We start from the raw sequence: 21,352 nt of genomic DNA, 5'->3' as shown, positions 1-21,352 counted from the left end.
TCTAGATATTTCCTGCAAATTAGCAACAAAATAGCCATGTTCGCTTCGAACCGTTCTTTAAATGTTGTTTCAGCTGTCATCAAGGATATAAAAGTTACAGATACATAAGATGTTACTGGTGCTTTAGCTCACCTAGTAAGACGATGGACTGCTGTCCGGAGAATTCGGGTTCGAATCTAGATGTGAACTAAATTTATATAGAGTTTCTTTTTTACATTACTGGTATATTTTTTTACAGTAAGATGCCCAAATTTTTATTTGAGACTCGCCGAATGGCATTGAATTCACAGATAAAAAGATGTGGGTTCAACTTTCATTTTGGAACAATTTTTCAAGCAAGGGAAGGGAATGATCTGAGCATGCAGGAGCACTGACCCATCATAAACCTTTGTCGGCTGTGCTGAAGAGAAAGGTACAGAAACAAATTATTTAATTAATTAGCTGCACATTCTCCTGTCCTCTGTCCTCCAGGCCACACACACACACACACACACACACACACACACAGAGCTGCTGTTATTTTCGTTAAGGAGTGTGCACGTACAGCATGCGCGCCTCGTGCACGAGCCTACTATTTAAGCTGCCGTTACGCTTTTGGCCTGAGGGGGCAATCGCGAGCATAAAAATTCAAAACTCCATAAAGTCCCTTTAATAAAGGGACCCTTTATTTATTAATGCTTAATTATTAAGTAACATAATAAAGGCATCCTTTGATTATTAATGCTTAGTAATGCAATAAGTAATAACTAAAAGACCATTTGTTTTTTAATGCTTAATAATGAACTAGGTAATGTTAATAAAGGGACCCTTTATTTATTAATGCTTAATTATTAACTAAGTAACATTAATAAAGAGACCATTTGATTACTAATGCTTAATAATGCACCAACATTAATAAAATGACCCTTTGTTTATTAATGCTTAATAATGCACCAAGTAAAATTAATAAAAGCACCTTTTGTTTATTAACGCTTAATAAATGACTACCATTATTACAGGGACCCTTTGTTTATTAACGTTTAATAATGAACAAGGTAATATTAATAAAGGAATCAGATCATGACACTAATATGAAAATAAATACTTTAAATTATTTAAACCACGTCAGTAACTTCAGGTTTTACAAATACACGTAACCACTGAAGCAACATTAAAGTCCAATGACTATTTAATAATGTTTTTGTTACTAAAAAAGCAAAATGTGACTAGATAGAGGCTGCGTTTCTCCTCAGAGAAGGAGGGAGGTGTTGGATAACGGAAGGATAGGAGGAGTTCTGCCACTCAGGAGAAGCGAAAGTGAAATAAATCTCTGGAGTATTTAAAGAGGAAGTTGGGACTGTCGGTGTTGTTGGCAGTGAGGACTGCTGAGAACGACAAGCTGCTCCGAGATGGACGGGTGAGCTGGAAACCATTTCCTATTCCTCACACTTCCCCTCTCACTTACACACTTAGATTAGAGTTGTTTTGATAGCTGCTCGTGTGCGTTCACTTTGTTTTTACTCCGTTTTTTATTCCTCTGTCAGTCATCCTACAGCTTTATTCTTCTTATGTCTTAAAACGTGTTCCTCTTTAATGTTTCAGGCTCTGAACTTTGTCTAAACAGGAATTCCTTGTTGCTCCACACATCTGACGGCTGCTGAAGTAGAATTGTTTTGTTTTCTCATCGAGGATTGAGGTGCAGGCGACAAACTGAAAGTATGTATGTGCTGCTGCTGTCGATCTGCGTTTGACTCATCTTTTCATCTCATTGGAATCTGCCGAGAACATAAAAAGTTCAGGTTTTATTAAATTAGGCTTTAAGATTTAAATCCTTTCCTTATTTGTTTTGTCTTTAAAGCCAACTCCTCTCTTTTATCACTTTATCAGCTCTTCCTCATCACACTGACCTCCTGCACTGCCTCCCTTTTCTTGCTTTCCTTTTCTTCTGATTTGAGATAATACACAACAGGTTTTTCAAGACAGAGCACTGAAAACAGAACGGTGTCTCTTATAACTTCATAATTAGCCATCATTCTCTTCAGAAAAGGACAGCGCTCAACAATAATCCAAAAAACCTGACCTGAGGTTTGCGTTTTTTGTTTTTACCCATTTGAATAATTTCTGCGTTAACGTTTTGAGTTTTGGACAGATGAGTGAATCTCCAGACACGAAGGAGAGTCACTGCTTTGGTATTTTATCCAAATCTAATCTGTTCCTGTACATGTAGGTTGTTTACAACGACCCAAAGATATTTAAGTTACTTTGACCCCTTTACCCTCCGACTGATCAGCAGCAGCCTCCAAATTTCTTAAATTAAGCAACTTTGCTTGTGTTTGTTGTTAAAATAAAATGAATTCAGTTTGATTTTCTGCAGAAATCATAGTGAAGGGCTGAAAGTGACTGAGGTTTTTCTCCTTTATGAATCTAAAGTTATTTGTTAGTGGATAAAACTAGAAAGGGTAAACTAATTTAACAGCTTTGAGTTAAAATGATCAAGTTTTGTGTAATAATAAGTAAAAATCAATTCTCAGCTGCGTCAGCAGCATATTAAAAGCTTTCAGCAGATGTTAGAGCGACTACGGACATGTTATTTAATTATTTTTTACACAATAGAGACGAGAATCAGTTCCTATTTTCAAATCAGTTTCTACAACAGCACATCCCTTGTTGCTGAATCAGTTTCTGTTTAACTCTTTTTTTTGTTTTAGATCCAGTAAATACATATAAACTGTAAATTGGCAACCGCACTAGACTAACGTTCTAAATGTGATACTAAATATTAAAACTGAAGTGTTTTTAACTTCTGTCCTGTCTGTACCTGCAGCGCCGACCCCCAGCCCGACCCTTGACCTTTGTGGGTGGGATCGTAACGGAACCCATAATGCAGCTGTGATTCTGAGCCCCAGCTGGTTATGGGGTCCGTTTCCATCCCACATCTCACAAAACATCCAGAGCCAAGAGGCTGCCGACGGGCACCCTCCCAGAGACCCGCTTCCTCAGATTTACACCTGGTTTCACTAAATTCGTGTAAATAAACTGCCTCATTGTTTAACTTTAAATGTTTTTATTCAACAGAGGAAATAAGATCAGCTCTGAAATTTTAAAATACAGTATAAAACAATGTCGTCCTACCTCAGACAATTCAAAGTCTTTTCAGCTGATTACTATTTAAGAATCGTTGGTCGGTTGTTCCCGTCTGGTGTTTTTCCCGAATGACACGTTTTCTCCCGGATTGCTCGTAATGGTGAACGCAACCGGGAATTTCGTGTCAGCCAAGAAATACACCTGCCTCGACGCAGCTTGTTGGGGGATTCTCGGTGTTGCTGCTGGTTGATCTTGTATTTTTATCAATAAACTTGATGTTTGTAAAGCTATCAGTTATTCCAGTTTATTTGCCTCTAATAACCCGCCACTTCTCATTTATTATCAATAGAAAACTAACAAATATGTTGAAATAAGTGAAGAAAAGCTTTTTTGACCAGAATTTTCCATCTGTCTTTGAGATTATTTACTGGGAAACCTGACCAGAGCTCCAGAATAAAAGCTTATGACCACCACCGAACAATAAATAATGACAAACAATTAAGATTTCTTAAGCCTAATCCCAAATATGAAAAAAAGAGTCTAGATTAGATCCTTCACTAAAGTTAATGCACTCAAAAAAATGATTGGTGGCCGTAGTAAATGCCAGCTAAAACTTTTATTTAGACTTGAACTAACATTTATAAAATCACAACTGTTATTTATAAAAAAAATGTTCAAATAAAATCAAATGTACTAAGTCTAAACCTAGCATCCCTATTAAACCCTACTTAAAGTAGCTTTCTGGAGTTTTCCCCTCTCAGAAATTATGTATGATTTTTCAGAAATCCGTAAAAGTGATTATCTTGTCATGTACTGTGATATAATGAAAGTAATAAGTCTTTTTTTGTTTTGCTAAACACGCCCCCTGCCCCGCAGAGCTCCGTGCAATAGGAAACTGAGCGCCGACCAGAACTAACCAATAGCGTTAGACTACTGCTTAGATGCTTCAAATTTAAGGAATACCTCGGCTGATGCAGAGTTGACGAACTTTTCACGGACAAGAAAGTCTCTAAAACATAAATATATGAAAACACAGCATGACATGAGATTAATACTTGTAAAACAACGTGTTTTAGCTCTATTTGTCAGCTACAGAAACACATTTATAAACAAGCAGTGTTGGGCAAGTTACTTCAAAACTGTAATGTATTATTTATTACTTGTTACCCTCATTTTAAAGTAATTAATTACATTACAATATTACTGATTTTAAAATGTAAGGCATTACACTACTTTTGCATTACTTGAAGTAACTTTCACCAAAACAACTTCAATATGAATCTGGTAATCTGATGCTCAGTGAGCTCATGACATATATGTGGAAGGTGATGTGGTGTCTGAGCTAGGATTGCTGTTAAAAACAGTCAGATATAATAACAGTTCTTTAAAATGATTGTTTATTAAATAAAAGCAACAACAATCTGTACTCTCAGAGCGCTGCCATCTTATATTAACTGATCAGGGAGTGAGGTGGTGGGGGCTCCAAGCCTATATTTGCCTTGGTCCCCAAATGCCTCGATACGGCCCTGGGTGTGGGACTGACTTCTGGGGTGATCTGATTCTATCACTAGTATAAATATTAAAATGCTTATATATTATTGCTTTTCACTGGTAAAAATGTGTATTGGGGATGAATCTACCTACTTTTTTCTTTTCAAGCACTTTGTTTTGTTTTCTTGATTTTATTTGAATAATTTCCTGCCCTTTCTCTCTCTAACCTTCCTGCATGCTGCATGTTTTCTCCGTCTTCCAGAAAAACTGTTTCCTAGATTTCCTACTTTCTACGTCTTCCAGAAAAACTGTTTCCTAGATTTCCTACTTTCTACGTCTTTCAGAAAAACTGTTTCCTAGATTTCCTACTTTCTAACTAATCAGCCAAAGGCATCTACCGAACGTAAAAAATAAAAAATAAATAAAAAAGCTTCGCGCTGCACTCCAGCAGCAATGAGTTGAAATCACTGGCGCACAGATTATGAACTCAGCTGAAAATTACATGAAGTACCAGAGAATATGGGCCAATATAAACGATCGCAAACGAATTACTTTGTTTTGGTGGAGCGATTTTGTGAATATAACAGCGGTTGCGCGCAGGACGCAGCTGGAGTATTTGAGCCATTGCCGCTGTGTCCTCTCTGCACAGAGAATGCTCGCAAAGCTGAGTCCATAAATGACGTCATATATGTAGAGACTTGAATTTTTAGGAAACCCGCATCTTGATTCTGTGTTTAAAAATGCATTGTAATTACCGCGTTACTGACAATTGTACCGGGTAAATATGACCATTTTCTTTCCCTGTAATGCCTTACATTACCACATTACAGCAAAAAGCAATGCATTACAGTAGTTAATTACTTTTGTACCGCGTTACTCGCAACACTGTAAACAAGAAACGTGAAGTCGCCAACTTAAAAAACAGGAACAGAGTTTTTGTGTGATATGCTTGTCAGCCACTAGATGGTGCCATCGGATAAGAGAAATACTCCGGAAAGAGACTAACTGAATCACATTTTGAGGACTTTTAAAGAATTTGCTAGAGGGCAGCAAATCCCTAGTGTATCATTAAAAAGATCAGGCAATCCTAGCACAAGGGAAATGTGCACATCAGAAACACAGTCTAGTACCAACTAAAGGTAAAATGAACACACTATTTTTAGTGAACTACAGCTCACATGACGACTTTGGTGTTCCAGTTATATTAAAGGTTACGTGGCATTTAGTATTGAAAAGTAAAGTTAAACCACATTTAGTCATAGCATTCCTAAGATGTAGCAGCGTTAGTTTGTTATCGCTCTCGGTTCACATCATTCTCAATTTATAACTGCTATGTGGTTAACTAAAGATGGTGGGAACTGGTAAATGAGCAGGAAGTCTAAACCTGACTTGGTTGATAGGCATTTACTGTAGATTATGAGATAGCTATTTATCTCATAATTATGAGATACTAAGTTATAATTATGAGATAGCTATTTCATTCTAATGAGATACTAAGTCATAATTATGAATTAATATATATATATATATATATTTAATCGGGAATGGGCTTCCATAGTTAACAGTATAGTAAATAAAAATAACAGAAAAGCCTAAAAATAATCTTCATTTATACAAACTACAAAGAAAGTTGTTTCACCTTTTTTGCTGACGTTTAATGCAGTTAGAAGAGACACAGAATGAACACACAGGAGTTTTAGCAGCTAGCTACAGCGCTACAAACATATCAGATTATACGCCCTCTGGTGGCAAAAATGCGAACTAAACCCATGGTAGGGAGGTATTCATTAATGTAAACTAAATAAACTAAATATATTTAGTTACAATATTTTACGAGTAGATTCGTTTATAGTTTAAAATCAAAAATTGTGTTAAAAGGGAAAAGCATTAATGTATTTGGATTCCACAATAAATGTATAAACTATTAAAATAAATAAAATACAGTTCAAATACAAAAAAAAAACCCTATTTGGCTAAAATGCTACTCAAAAACTGAGTACATGTTAGAGCACAACAGCTGATTCAATAAACTTATTTAATCAGATAAATGAAATATTTTAATTATATGCAATATATTATAATTATATGGTTTAAATGGAAAAATTCAAGATAAATAATATTTAATGAATATATTTTAAAATAACAAATGATGGTAGAACTCTTGTTCACAATAAAGCTTTAGAAATCTTCCAACTGATAATTCATTTATATTAAGATTGTCCAACATAAATATGGATAGTATTTATCCCTGAATATAATATTAGATAAATTCATTTTGTATAAGAATTGGCACTTTGTATGCTGTGAGCATACTAATTTGAAAGTCATGGGAATACTATAACTGCCCTGCAGTGAAAATAAACAAATAATTTGAGTACATGTACATAACTATTTTGTTCTGCTCATAATTAATTAACACTTAGGTTTGTACATAGCAAACTGAGATTACAGCTAAATGGTTTTGCCACAGCAACTGTAGTGATAGTAATAACTTCTGACTTGTGGCTGCTTATTGATTATTTCATTGATTGAACGTAACTCTTATGTTATTCTAAACTAACTACTCCATTCCATCATGTAATAATAAATATGGCTACGGGAGTAGCGTAAATATAGCAAAAATGTCGAGTAGGACCTGGCTGCAGACATCAGCTGGTGTGTCGAGAACAAGATGGCGTGTCATTACTTTTACCGGAAAATCGACGAGCGAAAGACCTCGGCAGGAAGTTGGTCTTTTTTTGGCGGCCGCTACGTTGTTTTTGTTTCAACCATACTCGGCGGGTTTCAGTTGAGGAAAGGTAAGGGTAAGGATGGTAGATAAAGAAAGAAGGATAAGGATGAAATTAACTAATTGTTGCAATCGTTCTTAGTTCTTAAATGTAGGCACTGTAGCTTTTAAAGCTTTACCAGAGAATTACTGCAAAGGCACCGTGTTTCTTAGCTAATTGTATCAATATTAACACGCAGTCTTAAAACGAATGCAGGGAGATCACAAGCTAGCTAACACAAAAGATACATAAATAAAGCTATCAGCAATTGTAGCTTAGCTTTAACTTAGCTATTTGATTTTTCTGGTCTCCCTGTTTGTTAAAACAGTTAAAGTAATAATATTAACTTTATATATAATTTAGATATGATATAAAGACCACGATTTCTAATACTGACTTGACTGAAACGTTATTAATGCCCTTTTTTAATTAAAAAGCGTAGATTTTCAGAGATTTGTAAGTGGTTTCAATCACTAGTTTTCATACGAGGCTAAAGTTAGCTTCCGATTCGGGAAATGGCTAAAGGGCTAATACACCCAATTTTTCTCTACTCTGACCATTTTTATTCTGCTCTAGCTCAAAACCTACAATACATACACTCTTCAAACCTATTTTAGATTATTCTGGGCTTGTAGGAATGCATAAAACATAGTTTGTGATTTGTGAAACCTTCCTCTGGTTTGTGAAACTTCAAAAAAGACAGATTTATCAATTTATTTTTCAGCATCTGGCCCACACTGGAACTGGTCCTGTGCACCCAGAAATAAAATGTATTTTCTGGACAAGCTTAGCTTTCAATATCTCTAAATATTTTTCAGTTATTGTGTGTGGTGTGCTGGGTCATTCTACTGTGGTTGCACAAATCAGGTGTCCTGCAACAGGTACAATAACTTTGAAATAGTAGCCGCTTCTCTAATTAATGCCGCCCTCCTTCTGATTCTGTTTCAGAATAATCCTATCCTTATAAAAAATAGATATTTTTGTCGACTGACTGCTTTCATCGGGTTTGGTTTATATTAATATTACCGGATTTAAGCACATTTAGCTGCAAATCATTCAGGAGTTACAGGCCTTAAATATAGATCTAAAATGAATATCGGACTTCTTCAAGTGACACTGACAAAACTCCTTACATGTGCTTGTATTCTTCATTTGCTAATAAGATGTATTTTTATCTAAATTACAGGACAATCGAGGCTTTGAAAAATGGAACCCAGGCAGTGATTTCAGATGGGGAAATCAAGGTAATGTTTAATTATAATAAATTAAGACTCTAAAATTGGACATAGGATAATGTAATCCCTTGTTTTCTGTGGTAATGTTGCTTATTTTTAACTCTTGTCTCTACTCAGACTCTGTATAAGGATCTCTGCAGCGGTAGAGTGAAGTCTGGCCTCATGTATCTGGCACAATCCAGGTGTCTCGCTTAAATTAAAGCAAAGACTAAAGCCACTGATGTTCCACTTTGCTGATGCACAGGTAAATGTATACTGACTTACAATAAGCTGCATCACATTTATTTATGTGGATGCATGGTCAGTGGGCCACCTGGGTCCGTTGTCTAATGCTGAGAGGAACGTTTTGTTCATTATTATGTTAATGTGTTTTATACGTTGACGAGCTGACAGAGCGGATTGGTTCATGCTCAGGAATAGATAAACTAATAAAGAAGAGAGAGTTCCAGTTTCTGGACTTGGTGTTTGATGTCCTTGTTCCAGAGGTACAACGCAGTCTTCAGCAGTTGTTGGTATAAAAGTTACTTTTCGACATTTGACAGTGTATGAAGTAATCCTTAACAGAGTTTGGTGGCAGGAGAATCTCGTCTCTGCTTTTTGCGGATGATGTGGTCCTCCTAGCTTCACCCAGCTCTGACCTTCAGCTCTTGCTGGATAGGTTCGCGGCCGAGTGTGAAGCAGCTGGGATGAGGGTCAGCACCTCCAAATCCATGGTTCTCGACCGGAAAAGGGTGGCTTGCCAACTCCGGGTCGGGGGAGAGGTCCTACCTCAAGTGGAGAAGTTTAAGTATCTCAGGGTCTTGTTCACGAGTGAGGGTAGGAGGGATCGGGAGATCGACAGGTGGATTGGTTCGGCGTCTGCAGTGATGCGGACGCCGATCTGTCGTGGTGAAGAGGGAGCTGAGCCAGAAAGCCAGGCTCTCGATTTACCGGTCGATCTACGTCCCAATCCTCACCTATGGTCATGAGCTTTGGGTAATGACCGAAAGAACGAGATCGCGGATACAAGCGGCTAAAATGAGTTTCCTCCGTAGGGTGGCCGGGCTCAGTCTTAGAGATAGGGTGAGGAGCTCGGACATCCGGGAGGGACTCGGAGTAGAACCGCTGCTTCTCTGGATCGAAAGGAGCTAGTTGAGGTGGTTTGGGCATCTGGTCAGGATGCCTCCTGGACGCCTCCCCGGGGAGGTGTTTCGGGCATGTCCTGCCGGCAGAAGGCCCCCGGGTCGACCCAGGACACGTTGGAGAGGTTACATCTCCAATCTGGTCCGGGAACGCCTTGGGGTCCTGCCGGAGGAGCTGGTGGACAAGGCCGGGGAGAGGACGGTCTGGAGCTCCCTAGTTGGGATGCTGCCCCCGCGACCCGGACCCGGATAAGCAGAGGAAGATGACAACGATGAAGTAATCCTGCATGTTTTTCAGGTAACAATAAAAGTGTTGGAAAAATGGGAGGGGATGAATCGATATGCAGCTGAGAAAGCCATGCTTCAGCAAATTCATTTGTACCCAAAATAAAATGGTTGTGAAATTAAGTGTTTCTTTGGTTTTATTGTCTTTCACTCAAAATAAATACCAACTAGCTAAATAGTTATCAGCTGTAGTAGTTAAATTCTGTTGCAATGAGCTGCTGTGATACACAATAGGACAGTGTTATGGATATTTAATAACTAATTTTTGTTGCTGGTGAGAGAGGAGTGTTGCTGAAATGTTTTTCACTGCTTCTGGGAGTTCTGTACTTTAGCAATTGGTGTAGGTCAAAAGTTCATCTTACGCTTAACAATAAAACTGAATATTTAGCCAGTACTATTTTGTTTGCACATTTTGAAAAGTCTTAGTTTAATGTGTTCTCATTTTTTCCATATGTTTTTTTAATTCACTTTACAGCCTTTTATTGTGTGTGTATATATACATATGTGTGTGTGTGTATATATACATATATATATATATATATGTGTGTGTGTATGTATGTATGTATGTGCTATTGTCATAAAAATTCCCTGTCTGAAGAACAAAGGGATTTAATATTCAATTTTCATGCAACGCAGGTTACAACGTTACTTAAGTTTGCCAGTCCAGATCTGAAGAGAAAAAAAAAATCCGAAATAAAAAGCTTTTTACGGTAAGTTTTGTTTTTTAAAAAACTACTTCCAGTGAAAGTAATGACTTCTGGTTAAGGTAATGACCCACCGTGTAATTTTTCTCTTAAATATGTACAAATCGAAGAGAAAAACGACACGGTATGGTTTTGACAAATTCAAACTACTTTTGTGCTTTGTCAATAAAGCGTATTCAAGAAAAAAAAACTACTTCCGGCAAAGGCAATGACTTCCGGCGAAGGTAATGACACTTTTTTCCGGATACGTCATTTCCTGTCACGGCAAAGACGCCAGCTGATGTCTGCAGCCAGATGCTCTTGGCTGATGTCTGCAGCCAGATGCTCTTGAAAATGTCCACATAAGGTTGTAGTTCCTCTGCTACACGCTAGAGGGCTCCCTACTGGTTCCATTCAAAAAACATCTCGGCGGAAACTACATTCGCATTTTAGTTCCGCTTAGAGTAAACAACTAATGCAGCTCACATTTACGTCAATATCTGACATCGACCAGTAATTAGCCGCCCAGCCAGAACGTACTTCAAAGGAAGCAACGACCCCGGAGAGGAATGGACAGAAAGTGAATGAGCTGATAGCAAACTCAACCGTCTCTGCTGCGGTGATGGAGAACATCGAGGAGCTCTCTCCGCTGCGGATCTCCCCGACAGTCCGAGCCCTGAGCTCCGCGCTCAGAGGGAAGCGTGAAAATGTCCACGATTCCAGAGAAGGGAACGGCGACAGGGTTTTCCCTGACCCGGAGAAGCTTTGGTTCAAAGAGAGCAGTGCCAAAAACCTTCGAAACAGGGACTTCTTGTCGCCGATCACGATGCTAAACACGCTGTTCGCGGACGGACAGGTTGGTTCAAGACACACCTGTCAGGTTAATGAACGCCTTAACGCCTCTTTCAGGTCTTTGTGCCAATTATTCACCACTGATTAGACATTTTAAGATGTTGTTTAATGGATAATCAGCACATAACCTCTTTGAATGACCTCAGTTTAGAGAAACGAAGATTACTTCGAACAGATTGACATGCTAACGGCTAGATACAGTGTGGCTAGTTCCCAAGTGCATTTCTGTGCTTCTATTAAACAAAACCCTCTTATCTCAAAACTATTATTGTATTTTATGATGAGAACATTTCATAAACCGTCACACTAGAGGTCAACTGATTTTTGCTTTTTTATTGCTGATACCGATGTGTAGGAGACATGATCAGCTGATATGCACAGTCGATATTTTTGCCAGTTATCATGGCCGATATCCAGATGTTTTCCACTTTTTTGCATGCTCAAATGTCACTAATAACATCAGTTGATGCGTACAATTTCTGAAGCGGAGTTGGTTAATTTCATCTCAGAATTTAACTAACCGTTAAATGTTAATTTTGTGCACTGCTCAGTGTAAAAGTCAGACACCTAAATAAAGTAAAAAAACAAATCCATTAACTGAACAAGTATTAAATATTCAAAACTGTAAACAAAAAAAAGACATTTTTGTTGAAAATCATTTTGGAGCATTTATTATGCAGAATATAAATATTCATTTATTTAATTTTGCAGCAGCACCAGGCTGCCTGGGGATGTGCCTGACTTTAAATCAGCTTAACTAAGAAGATACGTCGACTGATGCAGATATATAGAAATGGTGCACATTGGCTGGCCGATATGTCGTTCTGTCCCTACTTCACACACTGCCATAGTTTGGTATTTTCTTCAAATATTTAAGAATAATTGTAGAATTTAGGAGAAAATTAGATGAACTTCTGGCCAAAGTTTACTATTTCTCAACTGAACTATGCAAAACGAGTCAAGATTTATGTAAGAAAAAAGCCTTTACATCAACTACCGTTATATTTTGGGGGGGATTATAGTTGTTTTAATCAATCAATCAAAGATACTTTATTAATCCCAGAGGGAAATTAGAGTTTCAAAACACACAATTCAGAGATCAGACATACAAGGCCAAGACACATGACAAGAATTAGTGACTGTGGTCATTCGCAACCCTGAGTCGCGCCACCTTAATAGAGATCAGAGGGTTACATGAGGATTGGTTCAGGTGGAGGGAAAAAAAGGCTCTTCAGAGCTACCCTCCATAAGGAGGGCAGCTTTGCTCTGCAAAAAAACACCTCAGACAGAAATGCAACAGACTTCAGACATCACAACATAAGTGTCCACTAGGTGGGGTGGTGGGTTGGGACTATCCCCACTTCAGTTCCTGCAGCCACGATAAGCAGCGCATGTCACCTCAGTGTGGATAGGGGGAGGGGCATTGAGGGTTGGAGGGTTGCAGCGACCCTGGAACGTTTCAGCGGCCTTCCCGCAGTCCCGCCCAGGCTGGGATAGGAGACAGAATTGAGTTGCCATAGCGATGCCACATCCCACATATCTTCCGAGCGGGTAGTTTTTGTTGTAGCCTTGCAGGCTCAAGGGCGCCAGATTCCGATTAGAAATTGTTTTGGGGCCAGACAGAGATAATTTCATCTCTGTCTTACAGTTTGTTGGTCCTCACCTCTCAAAATCCCAATAATGGACATTAATCTATCCCAATCCGTGCTGATTCGTCCACTCTCTCCTTGATGGCATCCTTCTTTGTGCCAATTAATGAAACTCAGCCAAAGTTCCAAGCTTACGATTCATCTCGACACTTATGTGAGTCTGTGAATTCACACCGCGGTGCAATCCATCTCTGAGCTCCGGGATCCGGCCAGTATTCCTCGACGGCTCGTTAATTTTCCGGTAAGCCAGGTAGCCTCCAATGTCGATCAGCAGGAAACCCGACACCAACACCACGAATATCCACACATCTTCAGAATCCTCCACAGACAGCTGGTCTGTCCCGGAGGGGCATCCGGGAGCCCCTTCTCCCGTTCTCATTGTTGAAAAAATGTTATCAATCGTGTTGAGAGACCAACTGAAGAGATCCATTTTAGTTAATTTCAGTTTCCAGAAAAACTGCAGAAGCAGCCGTGCACCCAGCACACACACACACACACACACAGACAAAGGCCTTGAAAGGCCCAGGGTAACTAAAATCCATTTTAGCTCATGCGTCCGGTCGGCATTAATAGTTTGCAACTTTCCCACAGAAAGCACTTATAAAATATTTACACCAAAGGGGAAAATTCATCAAACAACATTTGATTCCTCTGTTAAAATAAATCCAAGTCAGTTGAGCCTTAAAAACAAAATGTGAAAGTTTCAACCATTTATTGTAATTTAAAGGACCTTTGAAACCTTGGACTGATATAAAAGCAGTGCAGAGACAGACATTCCCTTTATTGATTTGATGTTTTTGTTTCATAATGATTGATCTGACACTACCCCCCCCCCCCCCCCCCAGCTGTAACTAATAATCCATGCGAGAAACGTCCAAACCGGGCCAACAGGATGTGCCAAAAATCCTGAATACACACAAACTGTACTTGTTTATGTGGAAAATGTATTTAATGAGTGTTAATTTCATGTTTTATTAAAAGCACAAAATATTTTTTGTTTTAAAAACATAATGTTTTTCAGCAAAGCATTTTTAAAGTCAGAAATTCTACAGTTTTAATTTTCCTTCTCAGAATTTTATATCAGATTAGTTTTATTAAAGCCTTTTTGCTTAACTCATATTAATAAATTCAAGTCAAATCACCAGGTCCCTCCAGCAGTGATGTCCAGAGTGCTGTCCCTTCGTGGCACTGGGGTACTCCCAGTAGCCGGTGGGGAGGTGATGGGTGAAGGCTTAAGGCTGCGGGTGGATCGAGTCGCAGCATTCAGGACCGTCCTGGCAGCTGGAGCCTCAGACTACCTGAAGCCCTCAAGTCAGAGGGAAGGCTGTGTGGTCATCAACTGTCCCGCCCTGCACCCAAAACCCGACACTCCCACGCCCGACACACTGAGTCTGGGCCAGCTAAGAACTGTCCTGATAGCTGACCACATGGGGGCGGTGATGAGCAGACAGGGGTGTGGACACTTTTATTCTTCTTTAAATAATCTAATCAATTTATCATTTAAATATAATTCTGATTATGTCAAAATTCTTTCCCTTCTTAGATTTGAAGTTGTCTTTTGCCCCGTTCTTCCCGAAGACAGCGGTATGGTCAGCTTCCTCCGAGCTCTTGGAATCGATTGGCCGACAGCTCCGGCCAACTGGACCACTGAGGAGCAGGAGGAGAAGATCCACAAGGCGCTGGAGAACTCGCCGTACAGAGAAAGGGTAACGGAGAGAGGCAGGAGGACCAGCGGAGGAGGGAGGAAAGTGGAAGAGGAGGAGAATGAGGGAGCGTTAAGGATTAACTTGAAAAGAGTTTTCCAAGAGGAGGGGCTGCTGGGATACGACCCCACCCTTGGTACCAGCACAGGTGAGGTCATGTTTATGTAAGTAAACACCGACAACTGAGTGCATGTTGATTTTGTCAAATTGGGGCCATAAAAGTATCTACAAGAAGATAATTAAAGTTAAACATTTATTTTTATGGAAAAATCCATAAATATAATCTACCAGATTTTTCCCATTTAGTTTTAAGGCATCAAAAGTCACATTGTAGTAAAACTGCTAAATAATCTGATCGTAGAAATGAAAGAAATAACAATTTCATACCTAAGAACAACCATGGAAACAGAAGTTATGACTGTTGAGCACATTTACATAAGAAATAACCACAAACCCTGATGTTTTCTCTATTTCTGCCCTTTTTTTCCAGACTTTAAAAGTACAATAAGTACAAATTTACTGTGAAATTATCACTATAATGTCTCAATCATGGTGGAAGGAAAGTAACGCTGAAACAGATTTCCTTCTCCGCTAGCTGGGGGATTGTCAGTTTTTCTCCTTTTAAAACGACTGAAGTGGGACGTAGTCTTTGTTTATTTTGTGTCCTGACTCCATACTTCCTGGTTCCAGACCTAGTCATGTGAGTCCACAAGGTTGCCAAGTCTTTAGCACAAGGACTACGCTAGCATTTGTAATCTGACACTGATCAGCAAAGGCAGAAGAGTTGTTGAAAGAACGTTAGCCAGTAAACAGGAGCGACCCAGAAGTTATTTCTTGTTAGAAGCCACTTATTCTAATATCAGGTAAAGGAGGCTAAAGTTTGAACTAACGTTGAGCTAACAATGCTAACACTGAATAAGAAGCAAATAGTCAACTCTAATATATCTCAAGCTACTTTTTAAGTTACAAACAACTCAATAGTACATTGAAACGTATTTATCTACTTATCAACTTACTGTGTGACTCGTCTTCACTCATCATCTAGAATACTCTGGCGCTGATCGTAGCTGTCAGCCGTCATGAAAAACAGGAAGGGGAGTGGCCAAGTGCACTCGTTTGTTTTGAAACACAGACTGCAGTACCCATATTTGACCACAGGATGTCATTCTTACTTTATGCACCTTTAAAGTGCATCTTAAGGTTGTATTTATCTCTAAGTGTGCAGCTTACTTCACTAACCTTCTACAAACATGGGAATAAATCTGTAAAGTTCTGAGAAAATTGTCATTTTCCATCATTTGTTTTATTGTTTCCAGTTTCTAACCTCAAAATTCCACAACCTCCGCTCCGCTCCGATCCGCTCGCTTCCGAACTCAATTTTTACGGGTACCCGCTCTACAACGGCTCCGCTCCGGTGCGGAGACCTGAGGTGCGCAAACAGGCATGCGCGGGATTTTTGAGATCTTGCGATACAGTCCGAGCAATGAACACGGAAGTTAGATCCAAACACCCGTTGTGTGGGAGAAGCATCGAAATGAACTGTTTAATCTGCCCATCATTTGTGTTGAGACATCAGCAGTGTTTGGATCAACAAAGTGTGACTACTTAGATAGTGGAAACTGTATTTATGGCTTACTTTTGTGCATTTAAAGTTCAGCCGCCATTGATAGTTGTTAAAGTTTGTTAAACCTGTGCATATGAAACAAAAAACGCTTTTTGTTTATCGATTTATTGTGAAATAACGGAAGCTGTGCTTGCGCCCTTTCCTGTTGGGCGGTTGTGATTTCTGTCCATTGACTGCGGAGGTGCTCCGGTGTCCGGCAAAAATAGAATCCATCCTATTTTTGCCGGATGGCGGAACGGTGGGCGGCGCACTGCGCCACACGGCCGCAGTAGTGGAACAGCTCTGATTGACTACAACGGGACCGTTTTTGCTGCGGAGTTCGTGCCGGAGCGGAGCGGAGGTAGTGGAATTTTCGGGTGAGTGTCCGTTCAGTTCTGTGGCTACAGAAATCTATAATGAGCAGGAGAGTTTAATTAAAAATGTTTATTTTTTATGTTATAAAGTTTTGCAAACCCTGTGTTTTAATCGACTCTGCTTTTCCACAGGTTTATAAATAATTGTGAAACATCTGTTTTAATGTTGCAAGGACATTTTTTTTCTAGTCCACAGGGACAGCGTTTCCCACCTCGCACAGCTGGATCTGTCTACAGCTGACTGCACAGTGAGACCAACACCCACATAAAATACACAAACAGCGATTTTTCTTAAAATATGATTTTTTTGTTTTTTTGCTAACTGAAAACGCCTTTGCTGGCCTTTATTCAGGTAGCCATGGCAACAACTTTACACGTGACCTCCTGTCAGGATGAGTTTCGCCAGCAGCAGATAGCAATGTTGTGGAGAGCCAGCGGAGCGACACACACTCAGGTAACACACACACACACACACACACACACACACACACACACACACACACACACACACACACACACACACACACACACACACACACACACACACACACACACACACACACACATCACAGCAGTCTATTGTGTTTTTATTTTAACCTTTCGTTGCTCCTGGGGCTGCAGAGACATCTTGTTTGTGGTCCTGTGAAGACGCCTGGATGTCTCCTCACAGCTGCGCAGTACCTGCAGTAAGACGCCAATTTAATGTAAAAACAAAAAAAGTCAAACCTAAGTTCAGCGGTTGACTAATGTCCCTTCTGCTGTCTCACAGGCTGAGGAAAGGCCAGATGAAGGAGGCTTCAGAGATGAAATATGGAGATAAAGTAGAAGGTAAGTCCACATCTAAAAGATTCTGTTCCTTAATGAACTGAAGGACATGAGAGGTGTCCCTGCATCCTTCTAGGTCAGACGTGGGATGACATCATCAAGGTGATGACCTCTGCCACTGTCAGATTTGAGCTCCTATCAACGGTTCACACAAGTCCGGTGAGTCTGCGCCTGAACTCTGTTTTTAGTTTGATTGTGTCACACAGCTGGAGCAGTGGTGTTTACGTGTTGCCGTCATCTGTTTAGGTGACGCTGGATGTCCAGAGGGAAGGGGGCGTGTCAACCAAAGGGCCGAGGGGAGGCGTGTTTGTGATGTATAACTGCGCTAGACTGCACACTCTGTTTGACAGCTATGAGCGAGGAGTGGAGAAGGGTGAGAGTTTCATAATCAAAAAGGGCGTAATCTGTGTATTCGTGTTTGGGTTTTTCGGTGCGGTACAGAGGTGCATCGAGTTCCCACGCAGACGTGTAAGTGAGACGTGTGGCTGTGTCAAAATTCAGGAGCAGCATCCTTCAACTGGTTGGTACCAGACACCTGGTCCTTCGTTGGCCGAGAAGACCAGAAGTGAACGGCTGTGAAATTGGGCCATCTAGTCTTTGGATTAATTTCCACCCTTACCTCGGCATACGTCATGTTGCCTAGCAACCAAAACTAAACTGCCTCTGTCCCCAGAGAGGACGTTCCCTACAGCCAGAGACATTGTAACTGCCAACAGATCTGTTCATCTAGCAGAAAACGACAGGATTATGAGTCTTTTCATTATTATTCATGATATGCCCGATATCACATCTGATTGGCTAACAGCAATGTGACTCTTCCGCTGCCTTCATTCGCTCTTCTTTCTTAGCTAAAAAATGCAATAATTTATCTCCACTAAAAACACAAGTCTGAACATGTTTCACCATGCTGTGGAGTAGAACATGCTAATAGTTAGCTTCTGCGGTCGCCAGCCAAGGTGGGCAGGGCCAATAATGCGAATTTCTCTGTGACGTTGAAGAATCCTGGGGCCTCATTTATCAAAATGTTTGTATGAACGTTCCTATATTCCTTCCTACAAATAAAATTTAGGATGTGTGTACTCCTGATTTATAAAACGTGCGGCGGCCTCTCGTACGTGTTCCTACACAATCGTCTGATGATAAATCCCACCTGTACCCAGGTGCTCGTGTCTGTTCACCGTCATTTACATACAGTAACGTCCTCGGCACGTGAGGGAATTCCCTGGGGTTTTTTTTCCCCAGAAAAAATAAGAAAAACTTTATTGACAGCGAGATCGAGACACTGGCTGCTGAAGTTGCAGAGGTTACAAACGTGGTCGGGACAGAGGAGAAGTTCCTGTCAACAATAAATAAAAGAATAAATTTGATAAATGGTAGACGTCCGCGGGTCCTTGAAAAGTCTTATAAAGTCTTAAATATACTTTTCCAAATTCAAGGCCTTGAAAATCCTTAAAAATGACAAATTATACTTAAATACAGTTTCCAAAGGTCTTAAATTACCAAAGACCCAATAAACTAGATTATTTTATTTCTATAAAATTTTTGTGAATTTCTTGTTAGTGATGAGCATTGATTGTGTACGATGTTGGCGTAAGCAGAACCGTACACATTCAGTTGGTTGTGAAAGGGGGCTATTTTTGGATGAGCACATTAGCTGGTTAAGCTAGTGGGAGCTTGCGCCATGGGGAAGTGCAAGTTTAATGGTAACTGGATGGCTAATCCTACGTTCGCGACGTGGTTAGCACCGGTTCCAGGCAATAGCTGGAAATTATAGCAGAAATTTAATTAAAAAATTTACTTAAATTTGGTCAAAGTGGTCTTAAAAAGTCTTAAATTTGGCTCCCTTAAACCTGCAGTTACCCCGGTTAGAGTAGCGGGTTCTCATTTACATTTAAGGAGTTGTTCCATTTGGAGTTAGTTTCATTTGGAAATGTTGTCTGAGAGCGCAGCCTCAGCCTCTTCTGAGCTGTCATTCAGTCTGGCTGCGCGTACGACCGGCGAGCAAGTGGCGGTTCTGGGGGTTCTCGTAGTTGTAAAATAAAATATGAACTGAAGTCAGATTTGTGAGGTTTGTCTGTCGCGCCACAAAGGCTCCCACACCACAGCATAGCAGAAGGATTTCTTCCTCCCAGAGAGCGCGTTCCCTCCAGTGTGCACGCTCTGTTAAATCCTCAAATGACACAAAATAGTCACGATATCATTTCAGACTCCTGTTGGTCGCAAGTGTCTTTTATTGGTTTTAGCACCGGTAATGCAAGAAGCCGTGTTTCCACCGACATAACTACAGACTGGGTAAATAAAATTAGTGGATGAGGAACACGCACGGATGACTGAGACCTTCAGTTCTGCTGTTCGCCCGTTCTACCACTAGATGCAGTTTCTATGAATGGTCAGAGCTGTTCTTATATGTAGGAACATTTTCACGCACAAACTGGTAAATACCACACAATGCGTACATTTGTGCCGACGCACGAAATACGCACAGATCTGTGCGTAAGTACGGTTGATAAATGAGGCCCCTGGCTCTTTGTGACTCGCTAAATTACCTCTGGTTACTTTCTGTTGCCAATGCAGGTGAGGGCTGAAGAAAATGTATAAAAATAAATAAAAACAAAACAGAAGAAAAAGCTCTGAGACGCAGGTAAAAGTCTAAATCTGAAGCAGCATCATCAACATTACATAACATGTTTGCACTGGTTTAGAAATGAAAATAAATAGTGAGACTGAAGGAGCGTATTATAATAATTATATACTAATAATAGCAGCTATAATAAATGTGTAAAAATAAATAAACCAGAAAGTAAATACTTTAGTAAATTCTTTATAATGTTTTGAACAACACTGATGTAGATTAGCCTAAACGTTTAATAAAATTAGTTTTTCTACCATTTCATCTTCAGGTCTTTACCCAGAAATCCCTGAAGGTTCCCAGCTGGACTTCTCTGCTCTTAAAGAAGAGGTGACATTTAATAAGAGAGACTCATTTATTCAGATTTGTGTTTATGTTTCTCAGCTGATGGATCGTTAAGATTTTAGCATCCAGGCGATAACTGAATCTTTTACTTTCAGGGTGAATGGCTTCTCCTGTTCAACTACCTCATTCCCTTCTCCGAGCTGTTGGACCAATCAGGACAGGCACTGGATTGTGAAGGGGGCGGAGCCAGAGTGAACATTAGGACTGAGCAGGTATTAATAAATAGATGAATTGTTGATATTAAAAGGATTTTTTTGTGGCAAAAAATAAAAAAAAAAGACGCAGAAACTTTATGTAACTTCAGCCTTTGTGTTCCTTAGATCTGTAAGTTTCTTGTGTCTCTTAGTAAAGACTTCAGCTCGTACTACAACAGAGTCCACGTGCTCGGGGTGAGAACACGCTCTGACGTTACGCGTCTTGTAGCTCTCGTACGCGTCTCTAACGTGTTCCTCCTTCCAGGAGCCGCTGCCTCACCTCTTTAACCAGATGTTTTGTCGTCTCCACCTCCTGCGAGCACTGAGGGAACTCTACCACAGCGCTCTGGAGACCCTGAACCTCCCCCCCATCAGGCAGCTATAGCCTCGGCACGGTCCTCCCACCCTTCGGTCAGCTTCAGCCACACACCTTTTCTGGCTTTTGTTGCAGCTAATTAGAAGATTTCACCTGCCTGTCTGAGCTGGTGGACAAGCTGTGATCAGTGGGAAAACAATCATTTTAAACGTTAAC

The 21,352-nt window shown here is 40.1% G+C and overlaps 1 protein-coding gene and 1 long non-coding RNA gene across 3 annotated transcripts in view; one reads left to right on the top strand and one right to left on the bottom strand.

Annotated features, from left to right (window-relative positions):
* Positions 1-11,374, bottom strand: part of LOC139063394 (uncharacterized) — a 15,248-nt gene extending 3,874 nt beyond the window's left edge. Inside the window, exon 1 of the long non-coding RNA XR_011516755.1 lies at positions 11,253-11,374. This is a non-coding gene — a long non-coding RNA (uncharacterized lncRNA). The remainder of the gene's footprint in view (positions 1-11,252) is intronic.
* On the top strand, positions 11,117-21,352 carry dalrd3 (DALR anticodon binding domain containing 3). 2 transcript variants are annotated; one of them, XM_015967500.3, is made up of 13 exons: positions 11,117-11,502; positions 14,293-14,600; positions 14,691-14,998; positions 17,017-17,075; positions 17,180-17,281; positions 17,449-17,513; positions 17,597-17,655; positions 17,729-17,811; positions 17,899-18,025; positions 20,553-20,611; positions 20,722-20,838; positions 20,947-21,015; positions 21,086-21,352. In XM_015967500.3, the coding sequence occupies exons 1-13, from the start codon at positions 11,269-11,271 to the stop codon at positions 21,203-21,205; spliced, it is 1,710 nt and encodes a 569-aa protein (XP_015822986.1). In that variant the 5' UTR covers positions 11,117-11,268; the 3' UTR covers positions 21,206-21,352. The 2 variants fall into 2 exon arrangements, with proteins under 2 accessions (XP_015822986.1, XP_070401300.1); XM_070545199.1 differs by having other exon boundaries at positions 20,973-21,015; positions 21,086-21,175.

The sequence above is a fragment of the Nothobranchius furzeri genome, chromosome 15 (assembly GCF_043380555.1).
Source record: "Nothobranchius furzeri strain GRZ-AD chromosome 15, NfurGRZ-RIMD1, whole genome shotgun sequence".
NCBI lineage: Eukaryota > Metazoa > Chordata > Actinopteri > Cyprinodontiformes > Nothobranchiidae > Nothobranchius > Nothobranchius furzeri.
Note: the sequence above shows the minus strand (reverse complement) of the source record. Positions and strands in the feature narration are given on the sequence as shown.

Bases quoted from the DNA above. Each gene is read 5' to 3' on its own strand.
- dalrd3 (XM_015967500.3), top strand. From the start codon at position 11,269: ATGGAGAACATCGAGGAGCTCTCTCCGCTGCGGATCTCCCCGACAGTC. The intron at 17,812-17,898 runs GTGAGTCTGCGC...TCATCTGTTTAG, and splicing joins CAACGGTTCACACAAGTCCG to GTGACGCTGGATGTCCAGAG. The intron at 21,016-21,085 runs GTGAGAACACGC...TCCTCCTTCCAG, and splicing joins ACAGAGTCCACGTGCTCGGG to GAGCCGCTGCCTCACCTCTT.